The sequence below is a fragment of the Amia ocellicauda genome, chromosome 3, assembly GCF_036373705.1.
Source record: "Amia ocellicauda isolate fAmiCal2 chromosome 3, fAmiCal2.hap1, whole genome shotgun sequence".
In the NCBI taxonomy this organism is placed as follows: domain Eukaryota; kingdom Metazoa; phylum Chordata; class Actinopteri; order Amiiformes; family Amiidae; genus Amia; species Amia ocellicauda.
Window position 1 is genome coordinate 5,935,096 of NC_089852.1, and position 22,611 is coordinate 5,957,706.

At 35.5% G+C, this 22,611-nt stretch overlaps 1 protein-coding gene across 1 annotated transcript in view; it reads right to left on the minus strand.

The window, feature by feature from the left end:
• The window catches only part of cfap20dc (CFAP20 domain containing), an 80,730-nt gene that overhangs the window by 34,677 nt on the left and 23,442 nt on the right, over positions 1 to 22,611 (minus strand). The window contains exons 8-13 of the mRNA XM_066697920.1: positions 22,402 to 22,548; positions 16,356 to 16,492; positions 14,280 to 14,451; positions 12,148 to 12,267; positions 11,559 to 11,693; positions 8,307 to 8,638 (exon numbers count right to left, since the gene is read on the minus strand). Of these exons, the coding sequence (XP_066554017.1) occupies positions 8,307 to 8,638; positions 11,559 to 11,693; positions 12,148 to 12,267; positions 14,280 to 14,451; positions 16,356 to 16,492; positions 22,402 to 22,548 (1,043 nt within the window). The remainder of the gene's footprint in view (positions 1 to 8,306; positions 8,639 to 11,558; positions 11,694 to 12,147; positions 12,268 to 14,279; positions 14,452 to 16,355; positions 16,493 to 22,401; positions 22,549 to 22,611) is intronic.

Sequence of the window (22,611 nt, forward strand, 5' to 3'; positions counted from 1 at the left end):
TTACTTTTAATATGAATCACCAATGTCTAGTATAAGCCACAAGCAAGTAAGTTGTGAAACTTTACCAGACCTTCAATATTATACCAAACTGTGTAACTGTATTATTGGCTGTTTTTGCTTCTGTACCACTGCTTGCTCCAATAGGAACAGCAGAGACTGCCCCCTCCTTGTGTAGATCGCCCCTTTTGGCGGGCAATATAACTGCTTGTAACCAGGGAATCAGTAGGCTCTTGCGGTCCGAACCAGATGCAGGGTCTCAGTGTGAATTTATTCAAAAATAAAGCTGATTGGCTGAAGACTCCTGTCCCAAGAATTCTTTCCCACAGTACAAATTTAGTGTTGTAAATAAACCGCTTTTACTCACAACTGCTTATTTTAAAGACAGAAAAAATATTGTATTGGACCAGGTGAATATAGCTGCAACAAGAAGGCATAATGGAAATTGAAACATGCAAAGCCCTTCAAATGAAGTATTTCAGTAAGGTAAGAAAAAAACTATGTTCCAAACATACAAAACATGTATAAATTAAACGTGTATAATTGACCCCACTTAAAATAAAAGATACCGGTAAATCAAGTTGGAATAGGTGGCATAATGTAAGGAATAAACTAAACTTAGCTGCACAAATAATAAGACTGGTCTACTTTAATTATAAAAGCAGAGTGTCAATTCTAGTTACTGGGGTGTTTTGTTTTCGCAGGAACAGCCTCTTATTATCACTTAATCTTCTTGTAATTTAATTTCAGTTTTAAATACCCCAGTTTACTGCAGATAATAGTGCTGATTAGACAATAATGGAGGTGAACTGTTGATACAGCATATTTAACAATGGTTAGAGGCTCTTAGCTTCGTGTCTTACTTATTTTTTACTTTTTTACACTCTGCTGTATGCATATTTTATCATGGAGCCCAGTCTGCTAATATTCTGAGCTCAAGCTGCAGAAAGAGGTGTCAATTAGCGTGACCTCTGACAGTGGGTGAGATCACAGTGTGAAAAGGTAGCGCCCTTGACACTGGAACAATTTCCATGCAGAAAGCAATCTTTTCCAAGAATAGATTCAATCTGTGGCTCTTGGACAAAAGGTTACGGAATTGAATTGTGGTTAAAGTGTGGAACTCACCCTAACTGTTCTTGAAACTCGGATGTGGAATTTTACCTGCCGATCAGATTCAAACAAATGCACCAGGGTCAATACTTCAGGTTTCCAACTGGAGGGATCAAGGGTCAATATGGCTATAAATCTGAGTTATTTGCAGATTGTGAGAAACAGGTATTGCTTTTCATTTCACTTCCTCTCACTAACAGCCATATGATTTAAGATTAACGAATGAAAACATTATTATTATTTTATTAATGCTTAATCAACATCCAAATCTACATCCTTTTGCTAGTCTGGGAATATTGTAATAAGTATGTAGCCAAATAATATATTGTTTGAATAATAAAACTTTCTTTGACTTGCTTCTACTGAATAGCGTGAAAAACTGATGTTTGTAGTCGATGCTGATATTTATCTGTGATGCTCCAAACTTCACTTTCACCATAAAACCTATGATTGAAATCTTGAAGATGAATCTAGAAAAAAACAAATAAAACAAAACAAAATAACGTGTAGTCATTTGTTTCATGGACATCAGATAGCCATAGAGAATTCAATGAACTTTGATGAAAAAATAAATAAGAAAATAAATATAGCAAATCTTTTTTTTTTTTCTTCCAAGTAGTAATCCTAGAGAACCGAACATGTTGTTTTGTTTAAACATTAAACTTTAAGTTTATATTTGGACACTAATACCCCATGGGACACCTACATGGGATCAGGATGACAGCAGATTTTCTCCTTGGTTGTTCTCTGTGTGTTAGGCAAGAAGTAAGGACAACTGGAAGTTTCCCTTCAATCCATGACAGACTTCTTGAAATGACCACTATATCTATATGGCTTCAGACAAGCTTGGACTTGCTAATGGAAGCCTAGACTAGACTTCATTTAATGTCAGCAGCTTCTGTACTGAACAACTGAATGCATAATCATGAACTTGTTATATGTCATTAACTGATTAGAAACCTATATGACACCTTTTCTTAAATTGTGTAGCAAGAAAGCATTAGAAGTAGAACCTACCAAATAGTTTTAAATCCTTTAAATACTCATAATACTCATAATAAATCATTACTGCTATGTCAAATTAATAATTATAGTTTTCATAAAAATAAAGTGCCAAAGCTACATAGCCACCAAGGGAAAGCATGTCTAGAGACATGGCTTAAGTGATAATAACATGAAACTGCTAAATCAAGCATTTAGAAATGTTAATGTGTTATGTAAGAAATTATGTATTCCTCGATAAATAAGACAAGTGTTGTTACACATGGCATACTTTATGATGCAAATTACCTAAATATATTTCAAATTGTGTGTATTAAAATTAGGTAAGGTGTAGCATTTATATATATAAATATTATTATTTATTTTTTTCAATTATACTAAAATATATTGTAATAAATAGGGTGTGTAGTTCATAAAAAAAAATGATTCCAGAGTTAAAAAAGCATTGTTAAAATCCAATTTACAAAGAACACATGAAAAACTCATATGGGAGTCAACTATGTTCTTTTGAAAAAAAGAAAGAAAAAAGAAACGCAGTAAAACTGCCAGGAACATCAATCAAATTGGCCTAATTAATTGTAGCAGAACATATGTATCCTGAAGATGAAATTGATTTCCCTCAGGAGTTTGCATTGCAACGCCTAAATTATGTTTCTTCACATGAGATGCAAATGAATATATGAACAATAAATCTGGAAAAGTAACACAGACTACTTTAGCTCAATGGCATAAACTAATGGTCTCTTAAATGCCACTTGTCACAGAACTAAAGATGTATTATTAAAGTCACTCCAATTAATGTCAGGATGCCATTATTGGGTCAGCTGGATTATTATTTGCAAATGGTCAAAAACGTAAAATAATTGTACTCATATATTAATGTGTGTTTTTTTTCTGTGTAACTGTGTAATTTCTCATTCTAGATACTTTTATTGGTGATTTTAACTTGTATATTAATGATGAAGATACTTAGCCAGATGTGAAAGAAAAAGGAAAGAAAATGAATGATATAGAGAGAAGAAAATAACATTGAAACTGAGCATAACTCTTTAACAGCCACTGAGCTGCAAGGCTTTGTTAAATTATGATATTGGATATTGTGTTAAGTGGGCATAAATCTGGAAAATTAACTGATTATTGGCTTGATCGGTAAATCTCAATGAATCAACAGGAAGTGAAGTGAAGTGAAGTGAGTCATATGATTAGTGGTCAGTAATCTGTTTATATCAAAGCTTATTTGGAGATCCAGAGCATACTTTTGAGTTTCGTTCTTCTGTTGACAAGAAACCAGTAGGGACCCTACACTCTCCACGCTACAAACAATCCCTGAGGAGCAGCCTTCTGGTTAAACCTGTAGGAGACTGACTGAGGTGAGTGATGTCCTCTTGGGTGCGTATTAGATCCAGCATTACATTAATTAAGTTGATAGAAGCAGCTGGCATGACCATGGGATCAGAAGACACCTTATGATTGTTTGAGACATCCTAACTCACTTGGTTTACAATTGTGAGATTATTTTAGGGGGAAAGAGGAAAATTGTGTTCATTACGTGACAGTATTTTCATGAAGAGTTACAGTAGATGTGTGCCAAAGCGTTCTGCATGCAAGACACTGCACAGAGAAGATCACTGCATTTCACAAAAGGAGTTGTCAGAAGAAGAAGCAAACACCAAAAGGAAAATACATTCCATGAATACAGGAAAAGTATCTAAAAATGTTTTTTTGTTTAAGTGATAAGAAACTGAATAAAATATGAAGTCTGGAATTATTTCACTTTCTTTCTAGAAGCTGGTTCTGTTAAATAGGATATCAGCACAATTTTATACCATATATCAGCATATTTTATGTCTTACATGGTTCACTGAATATCCAAACCTGAAGATATGGGGAATAACACATTTTCAATACAAATAGAGGAAGCAGGCGCCTCTCTCGGTTCAATTAAGTTATGTATGGTGCTTTCTTAGTCAACATTAAAACTATGTGTGATGTTTTGTCAGTCTTTCTCTGACCAGGGGACTTGGTTCGTGCTGTAACGTCACATTAAGTATTATCATTACATAATAACATATAGTTTTCACTTGATCTACAAAACCAAATTACTTCAGACTGCACCTTGTAGAGCAACTCTTACTTGTCCATTGCTACATGAAACACATGGAATGCATATGCAGGATATCAAACTAACTACATAAATGACTTCTGCACTATTTCAAACTATTTCAAAGCCTCTCTATCATGCAGATCGATAAATGTTCAGAAGCATTCAACCTGAACATTCATTGATCTGCATTATGAAGAGACTGTTACTTCAAAAGTAACAGGACTGAACAATTAGCAGAGATGCTCCATTGACATCAGTTTTACGATAGGAAATAGATGTCTTACTTGCTACTTGTATGTACACAAATCTACAACTACCACATCAAATGGAGACTGAAAAACAAACAAAAAATACACATAAATAATTGAGCCCTAATAATATTTATATGTTTATAATTTACTTTGCAGCCTCTTCCTAAAATAACAACTATGACCATCCCAAGCTGAATAAAAAAACTAGATACATCTCAGGTATTAACTTTTTAATATTAGAGATACCACTACCAGGTTACTGTGTGCAACAGTTGGATAAAAAACAACATACCGCATATGAGTGCCCTGTTTATAAAGAGATAAAGATTTATTCACAAAAACAGAATTTACTGAATTGGAAGATGAGTTTCACAAATGTTTCTGACTAGAATGTAAATCTGTGTTCTCCCAGAGGAAGTGTGTACACTGAACAAAAATAAAATCCATCCACTGTTGAAACCACCATTCACCAATTCTAAGAATATATTTTCAGTAAATGCCACAATATTTTCTGTGGGAAATGTAATATAACTTTAATCACCAACTGGGGAGAAGACTGCTGCAACAATGTCATATTTCAAAAGATTATTCAAAACTTGACCAAAAGTGAGGTACAATGTAAAGTAATAAGACGAATACATTAAATGTTACAAAGGAAACGTAGGAGCTAAATGATTTTAAGGTTCAGTGATTTTTTCTATTAGACTAATGAAAGTCTTAAATCTGAATAATTGATTCAGTAGTTAAAATTAGGACCATTCAAGACAATTTGTTTCCGTAGGTTCGTTTATTTTAATTAATCTACAGGTCTTGAATGTCTTTCTGATCATAATTTTGATATGATTTTATATAGCAGCTGTTAATAAATACTTAATGAGCCTTAAATAATATCCTTTTTCCATTTAATGGCATGGGCTATCTTGTACCATGTTTTCTGCACATTAAAGCAACCCCTGTGTGTACTCTGCAATACAATTCCATGAGACTGTTGGGACTGTGTGTGTTTATAGATATATATTGGAAAGATGCAGAGAATATGAGCTTCCTCTGTGCCTGAGCTTTGTTGACTACGAGAAAGCATTTGATTCAATATATACAAACTCAGTCATCAGGGCTCAAAGAAATCAAAACATTGAGAAAACCTATATAACTGTTATTAAATATCTACAAAAACAACCCGACTCCACCAAGATTCAGATTGGTAAAGGAGTACATCAAGGAGACACAATCTCTCCAAATCTCTTCACGGCAACTCTTGAAGAAGTGTTCAAGACTTTGGACCGGGAAGAAAAAGTAATCAAGTTAAATGGGGCTTATTTGAACAACTTTCGAATTGCAAAAACACCTGAAGACCTGCAGCTTCAGTTAAAAGAACTGAGATACAGCAAAAAAAAATCCCTTAAATGAACCCGAGTAAAACCAAAGTCATGTTTAACAGCTAAATCTAAGAAGATTGAAGTAGATCAATGGATACGCAAAGGTCCAAGGTTATATCTAGCTTGGACAACAAATCAGCCCGACCAGAGATATTATGTAAGAAATCGAAAGAAGAGGCTGAAAATGGGATGGATTGCATTCCTCCTTCTATGCATGTTTTTTAGTTTTTATTTTCCTTTACACAAAAATGAAATAAATATTGTCACTATTAGAGGTGCTGGAAGACTGAATAACTATTTAGTGAATAGTGTTAAAATACATGTTGCCATTCAGTTTCTGGTTTTGCAGCCTAAGTTTGAGCCTTTTTCTGCTAATGTTAATGTTGATCATTAACATTTCCTATAGGCCAAAATGACTATAACAATATAAAAGGGGTAATGTATATTTAATTATTCTTAACACCTATTGTGCACCCTGATGGTTAAATAAAAGCTGCAACCCAGCTATCAGTCACAAAGTAGAAACATTATACTTGATGACATCTTTTTGTTTGCAAGATACTTCTTGCTTCTTATAAAGCTGCCAACAAGTATTTGGCTTGTAATTTGCCATTGGCAGGTGAGATAAAGTTTTGATTGAATATGGTCTCCATTCAGTAAATATATTTTTCCTTGCTATTGGTTTCATGATTTACATTTGTCAAATGTATTGTGAAATGATGTCAGTTCTGATTTCAGAAAGGAGAAATGCCTTCCATAAGGAATGATTCTCTTTTACACCAACAAATGCCATTTAGTTGAAATATTTTTAAGTGTAAAAACAGCTTCAGTGATCATTTTCAGTAAATGTTGTTTAAACTAGCAAAACACTTTAACCCCTTGCGGTGTCAAATGCATTTGTTTCCTCCTACATTTGCTGGTATTTTTGATTAATGTCGACAGTGAATCACCTGTACACAGTTTGATTAAGTTTATCACTGTCATTATCTCAGTTATCTGTCAGTTCGAGCCACTTACTGCCCTGCAGGGTGGAGGTTTCCAATGTAAACAACGTGAGGGCTGTCAGCGAAAGTGACAAGTTTTATTATTCCAGAATATCACCCACCATGCTTCTGGAATCCCACACTTTATACCAAGAACAAGCAGAACACAAGATGCAACCATCGCAGACAACAAAGAACAAAATTCAGGTGGCACGTGTCTCTGTTGCTCACATGTCCATTTCTAAAGGTCACCAGGATCATCCCCTCAACTGATGTGAAACCTATACCCCAAATGACAAATCTCCAAGCATAGAGATGGCTAACATCCAATCACTGCAACCTATCACTAGCTTGTTCCAAACTATTTCCAGGTAGAAATAAAGAAATTACTGTAATTTCAACAGACTGCACTTTCTTTTCTTATAAGCCTTGTAAACCTGCACCTCGTTGAGACTTTTGATGTTGGCACCTCTTTGTGTCATAGTATGTTTTCTTCACCTGAAAGCATTTATGTAAAAACACACATTTCAATACAATTAAAAATATATAGGTTCTCTGCTATTTTACTGACAGATTTGTGTGCTTCTTAAACCTTAAATCCCTTTGACTTATTTGCCTGGCAGTCTAATGTGTATGCCTCAATGCCTTTCAATTTGACAAACACTCACGCTTTGCCATGGCCTACTGAAGCCAAACTACAAACTGGCATCATGAAAGAAGGCAATCAGGCTATTTGAACTGAGGTTTAAAATCCCAAGCACATTTATAGATTCTCACCTATATTAGCTTCATAGCTCCTACCTCCAGTACAGCTGCCACAAAAGTGTTCACAATGTTCTCTTACTTCTATCAGTCATATCATTAATTAAAATATAACTATTGTTCATTATTAGGACTTTTATGCCATATAATTACTTATTACTCTGTTAATATTTACATCCAAGTTTCCAATAACTTATTCAGATGTTTGTAAGCACCCTGAAATACTTAATAATAATAATAATAATAATTATTATTATTATTATTCTACTTACTTATATATAATAGTAAATACTGCTTACTACAAGTTGATGAAAGTTATCAATGAAAGTTGATGAAAGTATATATTACTATTCATATAGAATAAGACACTTATGACTACTCTTGAAACGTTTTAAAGACTTGAGTGCAGAAAGCATCAGCTTATGTAAAACTTGATCTTCTACTGTGTATGTGTGTGTACAGTGAATTATTATGTAAACCAACAATATATTATTGTCAAAGGAGAAAGAGACAGAAGAAAGATACAACACTTTCTCGGGCCCTGGGAAGCAACTGAAGAAGGCTAATAAATAACGATGATTGGATCCACCGGTGCTGGAGTCAAGGGCAGATGACTTTCATTTTCATTGTTTGACACTTACAAGGCTGTTATGGGCTGCACAACTGTGCAGGGTGGGAAGGGGTATATAATCTAACCCTGTGATAATGAGCCAGCAAATACCTCTTCACTGTCTCCTCCAAGGAAATCGTCTTCCAGTCGAGCCCCTCTTTGATCGCTGTCGCCATCTCCTCTTGAGGCCGAAAGGGATAGGAAGACCTCCACCGGCACGCTTTGTTGTCTGTGTTTGGCAGAGTGTGGCCTTGACGAGTAAGTGAAAATGTCCTTCAATTTCAGCTGAGGCTCTATTCCCTCATCTCCGCTGCTGTCTTCTCTGTCACTCCCCTTCATTGGGAGGTATAAATCAGGGCTGACTGCCTGAAGACCCACCAGGGCCTGACCAGAAGAATTGGAACCAATGCTGTCCTCTGATTGGTCGGAGGAGTGCCACTTGTCTAGGGAAGAAAGGTGTGGAAGAAAGAAAACCCACTTGAAAGCTATACAACAATCTTATTTCTTCTATCAATTATGTGCATTTGATGAGAGCAATAAAACAGCTGCTAAAGACAGCTGTCTTTATCTTCAGTATCCTTGGCTAAGAAGTTGTTGAGACTAACATCTCTGAGGCCTGTAATCTTCTGATAGATTGAAGCATTATTTCTCTCGCTGAGCCAAAAGCAAACTCAAAGGGTCTGACATGAAAGCTCAGTTCAAGCAATTCTACAAAGAGAGTTTTTCCAAGGAAATTGTGTAGAAACGACTTATTGACTTGGATCTTCACAGCAACGATCATATTAAATATGTAATTAGCCCATTTCTTACAAGATTATTTGGAGAAAAAATATAGAATATTATTATCCAGAAAGTTAACAAGAAAAAGGTCTGAATATTTCAATTCCTTGTACTTTTGTTATTTTCTCAATCTTCTTAATTACAGCATGTCTATATGGATCTTATTTACAATAATTAAAGGCAAAAGTGCCTAATTCAAATATAGATTTCACTCATATATTATCAAAATGTTTTGTAAGAGACTTGACAGTACAGTGGATGACTTTTAATATGTCACTTAAGTACTGGAGGTTTTTTAGTTGTTTTTTCAAGAAGTTAATTTTAAGAAGAAGAGAAAACACATATTAAGTGCCAAGAGAGGTTCAAGAAACACATTAATAACAAAGATCTTTAATTGCAAAGAACATCTTATCACTTTACTTCTTAAACAAGCAATGAAATACAATGAGTGTTTTCATAGGGAAATATGCAAATTACAAAGTAATCACAATATTGCAGGAAAAGATAAATTCAAGAATGATCACTAAAGCACCTAATTAATTTCTCTTCACAGATAGATTTATGCTAGGTTTCTTAATTGCAGCCTAACGTTTTAATGAGCATTTCAACAATGCATAAATAAAGCTGACAAACTGAAAACAATATTCATTTATTTGCCTTCAGTAGTCACTGAAAAACAATTTGTCCTTGTAGAAACTCTGCACACCTGCTGGCATGCAAACTGGAATATTAGTAGTGACATCATTATAAAAAAATAATCAAGAAGGGGTTAATAAATTACATGTGTAATTTCACAATTATCCAAAAAGATGAAAAGGGAAAAAAATAAAATTTTACATATTCAGCAACAAATAGATGCTGTTCAAATGGTAGGTTAGCTGTTTGTTAAAGCTGACAGTTTTTGTTACATATTGTTCTCCGGCATTCATCTGTTGAAATGTTTTTTTCTCTGTTGTGAGACTGCATAATTATCATAGCATGTGTTTTGCATTATTGTATTCTGTGTAATATCCTACAATATTTTTTTTCACGAAGACCAAACTCCCTTTTTTGTGTTGAAGGAGACAAATAAAATGGCCAGGTTAGGTATAATATAGAGTTTTCTAAATCCTTTCAGCACAGGTAAACTTGTGTTGTGCCTGAATAAATAAAACAGGAAGCTGTTATAATTCCTTAAACAAGTTTAGATAATAAGGAGTCTAGATTCCTTCATTTTTGTCCTTCTCTTTTCTGGCTCCTAAAGTTTTTCACTGCTGGAGGAATACAATCCCTCAGAGGGCATTTTTTGAACTGTGATGTTATAATTTTTTGTATTGATACCAATGACCAATGCTGAAACACTGATCATGCCAAACTGGTATAAAATGTCTATAAATAGATGCACTTCATGTACCTTTACACGGCATCACATGACCTCTAACCGATTCATTCACCCAGGGCATTGTAAGGACAGAAGAGGAAGGCTGGTCTCCAATGTTCCAAATGTGCACTCAACAGCAGCTTGGTTTAAAAGCATACAGCCCATTTAATGATGTGTGTAGCTTTACAGACATTGATTGACTATTAGTAAGATATGGTTAAGGGGGTTCAATTATGTCATTGCCAGCAGAGTTTTCATAACCTGGCCATTGTACTGCATGTTTGAGCTGTGGCATCACATGCTCACAACAAACACAGGGGTCTCTGGGCTGTTGTTCATAGGCATTGAATGGTAGAAGGCATGAAGCAGGAGGGTGTGGCAACTATTTTTCCACTGCAACTGATGATTGAGATGATTGTCTGGGGCGAGACGTGGTTTGCGTCCAGTGGATTTTCTATTGTGCCCCATTCAAGGTTTCCCTGGACAGCTCCACCTGCTCAGCCTCACAGGCAGCTCATGGTCACTGCTATGCTTTTCTTGGCATTTGAACTGGGGTGTCCAGAATAAACACGCACGGTTGTCATTTAGATTTCCTTGAATTAGATGATCGGGCAACAGTCAACTGGACCTTGGGGATTTTCTCAATGGCTTCCATCAACATCCCCTGTCAGATGCCACAGTCCGGACACTTAGGTTTACATTTGTTTTTACGCATAGAAACAGTGTTCATTAGACTGGATCCGTGTATGTGTATCCCAGGGTATTGTGTTGGTCTGAATAAGTAATGAACATGAGTATCCAAAGGAATTTGATAACAGACTTAGCTTTAACATTGTTGTTGTTTTTGTCTTTTTCTGAAAGGATTTTACACTGAAGCTGTTAAATTAGATATCCTCTAAAAAGTGAAGAAATTGATGTGGCGTATTCAATACAGGTGAACTCCGGTTCAACAGTATATATTCAATCACTGCCAGATTAAAAGGAGGAATGTAAAGAAATATGTAGAGATATTTATTTCCTACCATTTCATAATAAACCAGAGAAATAACTTTTTGGTGTGATGATTTTTTATTTATATTTTTGTACTGTTCATTGTTAATAAAGAAATGGGGTCCTGCATGGTTCGATATGCCTGATGGTTGTATTGAAAGCTTGAAAAGAAACAACAACAGCTCTACTCTAATGCACAATGCTTCCCATTAAAACAGTATAGACAATCTGACCTGCTGTTTGATCTCCTGCATCCTTCTGAAGTTTGCCTGGGGTTACAGCTTCCTCACTGTTTACTCTTCTGCAGAGAGGATGGACTGATTTCTCAGAGGATCTGCCTCTAGTTCCAGACTGACTCTGTCCTGTGCCTACAGTGCATTTTAACAAGAGCACCAAGAAAGAAAGTTTTGTTTCACATTCACCAAGGAAGCAAGATCATAATACAACAGACACTGCAAAAGTTTGCACATAATCAATAAATAATCCATACAATAGGCATTATGTTATGTATGCATGAAGAAGTACACCACACTGACCTATACTGTAAATGGAGGAGGGTGTTAAGTAATGACACTACTCCTAGCCCACGGTGCATGAAGACAATATTGTCAAACTATATTGGTATGCAGGCAGGCATGTCTCCTGCAATGTTCTACATCAAGCAGCCAAAGTGCAGAATCAAAGTCACTGAACTTTTTTTATTTTTTATGCATAGTGAATTGACACCTCTCTGATGAAGGAAGACTAACGTTTCAAAAATGTCATCTGGGGAAGTCTTGCTCCATCACACTGATTAATAACCACACACAAATAGAAATATACCTGTATTACAGGGCGGTTTGCTCTGCTCTTTACCAACACTCGGCACACGGAGTTTTCTCTTGCCTGTCCTCTCTGTGGATTGGTCTTGTGGAGGATGGGGCTGAATGATGTGAGGTTTCACTGTTAAAATATTGTTAAATTAAACACCTCTTCCTGCCTTTAAAACAGCTGCTTGATCTATCCACATTGACTTTCAGAAGACCTCACAGATAATCAAGTTTAATGAATACCCAGTAATGTAAGCTATAAGGACTATTTCTGCCAAGTGAATCATCTTTCTTCTTCTTTTTTCTTTTTCTTAAATGGAGATGTTTCACTAGCTGTGCTCTTCCAAACACTCTTCCATTTAATCTAAAAGGAATGCATATGTTTAGAAGTATGCATAAGTAAGCATCATCTATTAATAACCTTCCTCTCCATCAGAAGATGCCAAATCATATCATATTACAATTATCAATACCATGAAAAATAGGTCACTGTATAGAAGATTTGACATATAGTAATGTACCATAACAGCTAGACATTATTGTGAAAAAGTAGATTATACACTTAAAATGAGAAAAAATGCCACTCCATACTGTGACTACAATGCACGATTAAAATGGAGCAGCACTGCAAAGTCATAAAAAAATAATCAATAATAATCTCTGTGGAGATCTCCAAGGAAAAGATCGGTTTCAGTTAACTTTTAGCCTTAGGTGAAAATATTTAGGCCTTTTCCATTGCATTAATTTGACTCCAAGCAGCATGGTGCAGTTGCATCATTTAATAATATACACCCATGGTGAGAGTGCAGTGTAAAAAAGTATTAGGATTAACTCATCTCAGTCACACGTGAATGTGACAACTGATATGTCAAACGTGTCAAATTACATTTGTGCTTTATCCTAACAATAGCCATTCAAGAATGAGATTTTCTTTTCTTTCTTTGCACCTGTAAGTGTTGGTGTGTGTGATGAAAGTCTCAAATGTATCGTTTGAAATCTCTCCAAAATGTACTTGAAGTTATTTACTTTGGTTGAATTTTCTTTTTCATCTCTCCATAGAAATCAATGGTGTGACAGCCCAAACTGTACCCCCCCTCTGTGCAAAAGTACAGACTGAATGAATATTCAAAATGACAGATACACATGTATAGTTTAGTGAACATAATTATTACATTTAAATAATCACCAAATAACAGTGTTTCAAATTTTTCAAATTAAGTAAATGAATAAATTAAAAGTTTGTGTACACACCCACACACAGTACTGTGCAAAAGTTTTAGGCAGGTGTGAAAAAATGCTGTAAAGTAAGAAAATACACATTAATAGATAATATTTATCAATAAACAAAATACAAAGTGAGTGAACAGAAGAAAAATCTACTTCAATATCAATATCAATCAAATCAGTATTTGGTGTGACCACCCTTTGCCTTCAAAACAGCATCAATTCTTCTAGGTACACTTGCACACAGTTTTTGAAGGAACTCGGCAGGTATGTTGGCCCAAACATCTTGAAGAACTAACCACAGTTCTTCTGTGGATTTAGGCAGCCTCAGTTGATTCTCTCTCTTCATGTAATCCCAGACAGACTCGATGATGTTGAGATCAGGGCTCTGTGGGGGAAATACCATCATTTCCAGGACTCCTTGTTCTTCTTTATGCTGAAGATAGTTCTTAATGACTTTTTTGCTTTATGTTTGGGGTCGTTGTCATGCTGCAGAATTAATTACACCTGCAGAATAAAATACACCTGACTATATGCCTACAAAATCCCTGACTTTGTGCAAGTATACCTAGAAGAATTGATGCTGTTTTGAAGGCAAAGGGTGGTCACACCAAATATGGATTTGATTTAGATTTTTCTTCTGTTCACTCTATTAACATGTCTATTTTTCAAAGCATTCTTACTTCACAGCATTTTTTTCACACCTGCCTAAAACTTTTGCACAGTACTGTATAAATCATATGCTGCTATATAAAAGTGGGTCATAAAATCAGGGAACTCAGGCAGCAGCCAAGAAAGATGACACCTCAATATTTCAACAGTCAACTAATATTTTATGATAGATTACTGCAACTTCATCCTTGATTTTATGTCCTATTAACACGTCAAGGAAGCTGTCAGACTACAAGCATTTAACTTTACCTGGGAATAACTGAGATGGTTGTCTATCTTCTCGAGTCCTTCCCTGCAGTATCTCCAGGTGTCTGGCACTGGGAACGTCATATTGCTTGGTCTGCCTCTCTGACCTGTCCACACTACTCTCTCTCTCCTGGCAGTAGGTCTTGCTCATGTTGTTGCCACCAGAGCTGTCCATCTGCACAGCACAGAGAATACTCAAGCCATCCATCCATACATTATTGTCTGTCTTATTACAGTTTGGAGTACGGCTAAAACCAAACTCAATCTGTCATTAAACTTTCTACTGATTTATACATTTATACATTGCCAGTGATCTAAAAAGTCTTCCATTACTGTCAGTCTGTAAATAAGTGTACAAAAAAGGGAACCATTCCTTTGCTTGTTAGCTTTGTTTCATTTACATTCCCATTGACTTTTAGATGAAAAAAACAATTAAAACATTGACTATAGAACAAAGAGGGGCATAAGAGCAATGACAGGTTTATTGAAATCTATCACCTCTTTATGAAAATCACACCTGCCTTGCAAATATAATGCTCTGCTACTTCCAGATCCTTATCAACCTGAGCCTAATGGAGTAGGAGCATTAAGTCAGTAGCAAATAGTGAACTGAACAAATCATCACCCCCATTATGAATCATGTGCTGGAAATAGATGTGATCAACATTATAATAGCATGGATCAGCCCTCAAGCCAAAGGAATAAAAGATACATTGAATGCATGAATATATAAGAAGATGCAAAACTATGACAAGTTTGAGAGCTGTGTGATGATGCCAATATAGTACTTTGAATTCAGTCGAGAGTTTTAGCAATATGTTTCATTTTGAGTGGACAAACATACATATTGTGCTTATGCTGGATACTAAATGAATAATGCTCTTGAGATGATACTGCACTTGTATGTGGTGAGCACATCTGTTTCCAATCTCCAATGTCATATTTGGTTGCAGATATCAGAGTCTGATGTATTGGGTCATTTTGAACACACATACCTATATGTCTAGTGTGGAAGCATGTGTCAGAAAATTGGACAACTGCACTGTTTGTTAGTCTTCTAGGTGCTCTGAAAATAATATTGTTGTATTTGTTGTTTCAAGCTGATAGCATGAATTTCTCTCAATGGCAAATAAAGGTACAACATTAAACAATCAAATCAGATGATGCTAAACTATTACGCCTTTAATTGTCAAAAACTGTGGATTACATATTGAGTGGGAAAAACTATGATTTCCGTTCGGAAACAAAAAATACACGGCACACAAGACCCGAAACAACTCTTCAATCTCAAACTGGACCGTTGTTTTTCAAATGATCATTTTGCTGTTCCGCCGTTGTTTGACAGCCATGCAGGTAACCTAGAAGAGATCTAGGCAGGGAGAGACAGCGGCGCAACCCTTTCTTGTGTAGACTGCCGCTCCCTGGCAAGTGAACTGAGACCACAGAAAAACCTCTAACTCCCAATCACTACCAACAGGGCCTGGAATTGAAACAGTGACCTGAAGTTGAAAGGTTTCATATCCTACCGCCAATTCACTTAGCAGCCCAGCACCCTTTTCCCTGCTTCTGTATTATCAATCTTTCCTGGGGCTTTAGTTTGACAGTGATAGGGCTGACATTGCTCAACAGAAACTAAGGATCACTGCAGCAACCTTTCCTGTTGATATCTATGCAATTTACAATCACACCTGTTTAATTTAAGGTGAACACATAAAAACAAGAAGATATTACACCACGATATAAATACTAAAAGACTCAGGAAAACAGCCAAATTAGAACTTGATTAACAATTATTTCATACTTATAAAATATCAAAATGTCTCGGGCAAAGTCAAATTAATAAATAACTTTCCAGTATCTGTCGAGGTTTATGTTTACTGGTGCATTTCATAAAGTAGACAGATAGTCCTTTTTTAAATGTCATTTTTGGGCACTACAATTTTACAGATTAGTACCTGTAGAACTGTAAAACTTGATTGCAGGAATTCCACTAAAAAACAGGTACTACTTAGAGAAAATGCGTATGTTAGTGATAAATTGCAACATGGTTACTATATCTTCAAAACCAAATTTCTTTACCTCCCTTAATCCCGTGGCACTGGTTCTCCTTCCAGTAACAGGGGGAGGGCCCTGAACTCTTGATCCAAATGCAATATGGGATGCGTCCTGGTTTTTACTGCCACGGGCACTTGCTGATCTGGAACTGCTTGTCTGCTCTATATTAGAAAAATATGACATTGATAAATGAATTGAAAAAATATTTCCATGAGCCATATTTACCTCAGAAATAGCAAATTCTTGCAGTTTCCTCCTGAGAAGCATATTTAATCCACAGTGCACAAAAATGTTCCAACTGCTTCTATCAATGGAGACTTTTTATGTTTAATAATAGTAATAATACAAAAACACTAAACCAAAATGATATCTGAATTCATCTGCTAATGCAAAAATGCAGTTTCTGAGTTCTAAAGAAACAGAAGATATAACACAACAGGGAGCAGCTATTTGTTTTAGCATATTTAGCATATTGTTGACATGAAATATTGCATATTTAATAAATATAGGAATAGTTTAATCTATACAATTATCGTAAAGACAATTAAGTTACACTGTTCTTCAAGGGCATTCATATTAAGGAGTCTGATCATGAATGGAAAATACAAAGCTTTTAATATTTAATTTAGAATATTTATATTATATTTGATTATTATTAAGTTTATTTAAAATTTTAAATGGGTTTAATAAAAAATATAAAGTTGTACAAAATAAAAGTAAGTCTAGACACAATATCCAACCCCTGCTTCACCCACCTACCCCTAACTCAAAAAACACAGCTGGATCTCCTTCTTCATGCTGTTAGCAGTGGCAAAGCCATCTGTTTGCAGCTACAAAGGGAGTGCAAGTTATCTTGACCGCAAGCAAGATGCTACATTTAATATTACTCTGGCGTCAGTATTCACTTAGTGTGCCAGATCTAATTAGTCAAATGTCAACAACACTAAAACATGCTTCCTTGGGAAACACAGGAGTGGACATTTTACTTATCAAAAAATCATGAAAAGCATAAGAAAGGTGCACTGGCAAAGAGACCAGTGTCCATGTTTCTAAATTTGAGTGCATTTTAAATGCTTGAAATTAAAAACATACATCTATGCAGAAGAACAATGAGCTTCAGCCCGATCTGCTTCGTACAATGTTTCTTTGTGATCTGTTGATCTCAGATGTGATCCGAAATTTCAATCTCGTTAGTACAACCAGCCCCTCGAGATGATGGAATCACAGTGGAGATTACAAAAGAAGCTGGAGAAGCAATGGAGAAGATTCTGGCAAAGCTTTTCAGAAAGTGTCTAAGAAATAAACAAATACCAGATGTATGGAACGATGCAATCTCAACGATCATTCTCCTTCACCAGAAAGGAGACAAAGAAGATCTGAACAACAATAGGCCCTTTAGTCTGCTTCCCATCTTATACAAAATATTTACAAAGATATTAACATATCACCTTCAAGACATGGCGAAGTCCAACAAGAAGTATTCAGAACTGCATATAACACGATGGATCATATACCAATTGTCAGAGAAGTATTGGAAAGATGCAGAGAATATGAGCTTCCTCTGGGACTGGGCTTTGTTGATACTAACCGTACAAATGTTACAGAAATCCTGCTCGGATTCGAACCGTGCCATCACCCGGAATAGAAACAAAATCACGAAGCCAAAAGATTGGTCTACCAAGGCAGGAGATTTTAACACTATAATGCATTTGGAGAGATTGCGTCAATGTAACGAGCTTATGCACACAATGAGCCCCGTTACACACATAGAGGTGTATGCTTGGATTTTCAAGAACAGGTAGAAAATGTCACTGGAAGACTGAAAATGCAAAAATGGGCAGGACTTATTGCAAGAACAGATCAAAGATGGATAAAGGAAGCTAACAAATTAATTTCAAGAGATGAAACAGACCTAGAAGAAGACCACATAAAAGACGGGAAGATGAAATAATAAACTTCACAGGCATGATATGGAAAAATGAAGCTGTAGAAACGCAAGTGGAAACATCATTGGGAGGACTTCATGCAGCAGTGGATCGATATAGGCTGATGAAGATGATGATATATACATATATACACTTCAGAAATAATCAGCTTTAGTTTTCAATACCATTCCAAAAAATATAAACCCACAATGTAATAATGATGGCCATGGTGAGCAAGTATGCAGGTAACCAAACACTTTCTCAAAACTGCACTTGTGCAGATTGGAAATTCTCTTGTAGGCATTGAGGAACATGTAAAGTGCTCTAAGGAATTACATTGACTCTGTTTCACAGTGACAGCTGCAGTCGAGTGTGGAAGATGCCTCATGAAGCGTATAACCCCTCCTGCATTATGACACAGAATACAGTGTGAGGGAGACTCTCTGTTGTGTCTCCTGAACACACTGAAAGTGTGACAGCTATGAAACATTGGTACACAGAATAACAAGTTTCTGTCTGTGATGTTTTATTTATTTATTTTCTATTGGTTTCTTATACAGATTTAATTGCTACCCACACATATAACTTTATACATATGAAACAATCATGCATGAATCTTTCCATCTTTCTAACACCTTTCGTAACTCACACATTTCTGAAACTATTAAGTATTTATTTACTTGTTTAATATGCTGTTAATATTTGACGACACTTGCAGGCCACAATCCATAGCAATGCATCTGGAACCTGAGACTGAGTGAAGAATACTCTCTCTTGAAAGAGGACATCTATCTTTAAAACGCTGCCTCCCTGGTTGTTTAAGTTATTTATGTTTCATGAAATATTAAGCACCGATCTTAAAATTAAACACCTAAAAGAAAAGAATGAAACAATCAGCTGGGTTAGATTCAAAATCACGCAATGTTCTTGAGGTTTTAATATCTCATTAATTATTTTTCTTCATTACTGTCATGTCAAATGACTGTTTTCTAATGTTTAATGCCTAATGTAACTTTCCCTCTAAGGACACTGTATGTAAATGGTAACGTTCCACACACAAGAGTAAAAGGCAGTGTTTACGAAGAATAATTAAATGTGACAATGTAAATGGGGGACAAATAAGTAGCGTACTGGTAATCTAAATGCCAAGTATGATCATTTAAATTCCATTCTTACATAATAGCTATAGAGATATGTAAAACATGTAAATTGCAATAATACCGATTTACAATAGTCTATTTATATTAATATATCAAAGGACTTTTGTTTAATATCAATTCTCTTTAATTATTATTAGTTTTGTTATGCTAATAGCACAGGGACCAATTACAAGGGCTCATTTACATGAAAATTCCCTTGGTGTAGTTGTAATTTATTTCTATGCCATAACTGGGTAAATCAACATGAATAAGACAGCTGTCAAAATGGATAAATAAGCACAGATAAAAAAGGCTATTGAAGTGGAAAGGCAAATTATAATGAATTACTGGAGCATTTATTTTTGTCATAACAAGTAAAGATAATTACAGTCTGCAGGTATGAGTCTCTGACCCAAGTGCACTTGGGTTTCAAAGTAAAATCACTCCATTGCAACACATAGAAAACTTTTACCGTAAAATTAAAGCCTTTTGAAATGACAATTTCATGCACAGTCTACTGGGATATTTTCTCAAAGCTTTGAAAATGAACTTCTTTAGAACAGTTCAAAAATCAAACACAACCACAAAACAAATCCTATTTAAAATGCACAGCTAAACATATATAATTGATAAATGTGAAATTTGAAATTGGATGAGGCTTGCCAGGCTAGAATTTCAATCTTTTCTTTCTTTCTTTCCTTCTTTCTTGGAATTTGTCAAAATTAAGGTGTTGGCAGAATAAACTTTTATTAGTTATGCATGGCCAAAGTTATTCCAAAAGCATGCTTTAAATAAGTCAGCTATGGCTGGCAGGAACTCCAAAGCAATTCCATGTGCACATCTACAACACGATTTCCTTAAAGCACAGCAACTAATTATTTTCTAGATTCTTGTACTTCAGATCTGTACATAAACACCTTCTTTCAGATTTTAAAAAAGTATTTTGCTTTAGAGGGATGGTGATTGAACTATGAAGGTTTTGATTTTGAAGAAGTCCTTAGAAGAATTACTGATGACTGTGCTTTAAAACTCATTATACATTTTGGCCAACAAGGTACAAATCAGAAAGAGAAATGTTCCAAACAGGCCCCATCAGTCTTCTTACAATCGTAGACAAGCTTCAATAGATTTCAGCTTGTGATTGGTAGTGCCCAGAAAGGCATGTGTTCATGATGCATTTCACTACAGACCAAATGTTTATCAATATAAGCCTTTCTGCCCACTAGACCTTTCTAAAATGATTTTAAATTAACCAAACCTTAACTACTGTGTGAGCTCTGTAAAAAATCTATTCCTATGTTCTTGCACATCAGTGATCGGGGGCATTGCAGCTTCAGCATAACATGAGTCTGAATTTGGTAGTGAATATTGAAATACTTGAATAGTTGCTGAACATGAAGGTTTTATGGTTGCTGTGTGCTGAATATTTGACATTTCACGTTTTCCTATATTATTCCACCACGGAGTTTATACACATTTGAAGTCAATAAACCTACATGCATACCTAGGGATACACAAGGAAAAATGTGTAGGTGGGTGTTTATGTGTGGGTGATAATGATTACTTCAGTAGTGTCAACTAACAATATTCACAGATTCTAACAATGCCTGTATTTACTGTTTTTTGTTGTTGTTTTTTCCCCAAACTGCATGATGCTGTGGTGAAAAGAAATTAAGTGCAGTTAAAACAAAGAACATATTTTTCCTCACATGCTTTCCCTCAGTCGGAGTAGTTAAACAGCACTAATGGTTATGGTATGTTTACACTCACTGTGACTGTCCCTCATAGTCTGCATAAAAAACAGACAAAATGAGCAAATCACTTTGCTCAAATGACTTTTGAGATAATATTAATTATGGGGAAAAAAACTAAAAAAAGGGACCCAAACTTAATTATTACCCTGGAAATAAAGAACTTGTTTCCACACAAATGAAACCATTCAGGGCAATAGCCTAATTTGTACTAGATTGCTGGTCTGTTCAGAGTTCAATAAAGCAGCGCAGCTTGACATTAGTGAAGTGATGCATCCAAATGAAGTAAGTGGACCTGATGTGGTATTCCATTTAGGTGAGAGCCAAGGTAATTAACATAATAATCAGTCCCTCCAATTCTGCATTGACTTTCAGTCTCATTTTAATGCATATGATGATAAGATGTATTTAAACAGCAAACCAAAAGGGGAACAGCATCATTATTTGTGCATTTCTATTTCTTGTCATACTTCTTGCGATATACGAGACTTGACAGTTGATCCTTTAACACCATCTCAGTGTATGGAGTTGACCTGATCTGTCATGGAGGAAACTTGTTGTTTTTAATGCAAGTGCAAAAATTAAGCACAGCTGACGACTGCAAGTGCAATGGCAAAAGCAGCCTTCTGGAAAAAAACTGTGTTTTAGAAAAAACAAACACCACAAAACCATGTAAGAACAGAATGATATGCCACAAGGCCATGTTATTCTAGAGTGTGGAGTTGTCAAAATCAATATCAGAGTGTATGACAAAGACAAAGGGCTCTCTGCAGAAGGCAGCTGTATTGAACGCAAAGGTAAAAATGACATGCGACAGAGCCCAGGCTGCATATAACAGACGAGCTACCCAAAGACCCCCTTGACAGATGCTTTCTCAGAAATTGAGAGAAAATGCAAAAGGGAGCCAATATCAATGACAGATTAATTTTGTCCTGGGTTCTAATCCATTCACACACAAAAAATAAACAAACTAACACACACACAAACACACCAAGAGCACGGTTACTAGCAAGACTGATTAAAAATCCTGGTTGACTATTTCATCATTATTATTAGATATAAGCCCCTAAGTAACATATCAGACACATAAAAAGCAGCATCTGATTATGCCACAAGTTAAAGTATGACTTCAATGTACAGGCCTACCTTGAATATGGAAGACATGTAATTAGTGCATTTATGTAAAAGTATTCTGATATTTCTATAAATGTGTGTGCATTATTAGCTCTTCTGAAATTTCTGCTCTGTTACCTACCACATTCTGAAAATAAGGAACTTCCACTGAACTTGATTTCAGCCAGCCGGAGATTATCCATGTTTATCACCTGTGTAACATGGCGTACATCTGCTGGAAACTGACAGCTTCTTGGGATTATGTCTGTTGGACTACTGATATACAGACCTGAAGAAGAAATGAGAACTGGCATCAATACAGCACTTTATCCTATGTAATGTCCTTAATTAT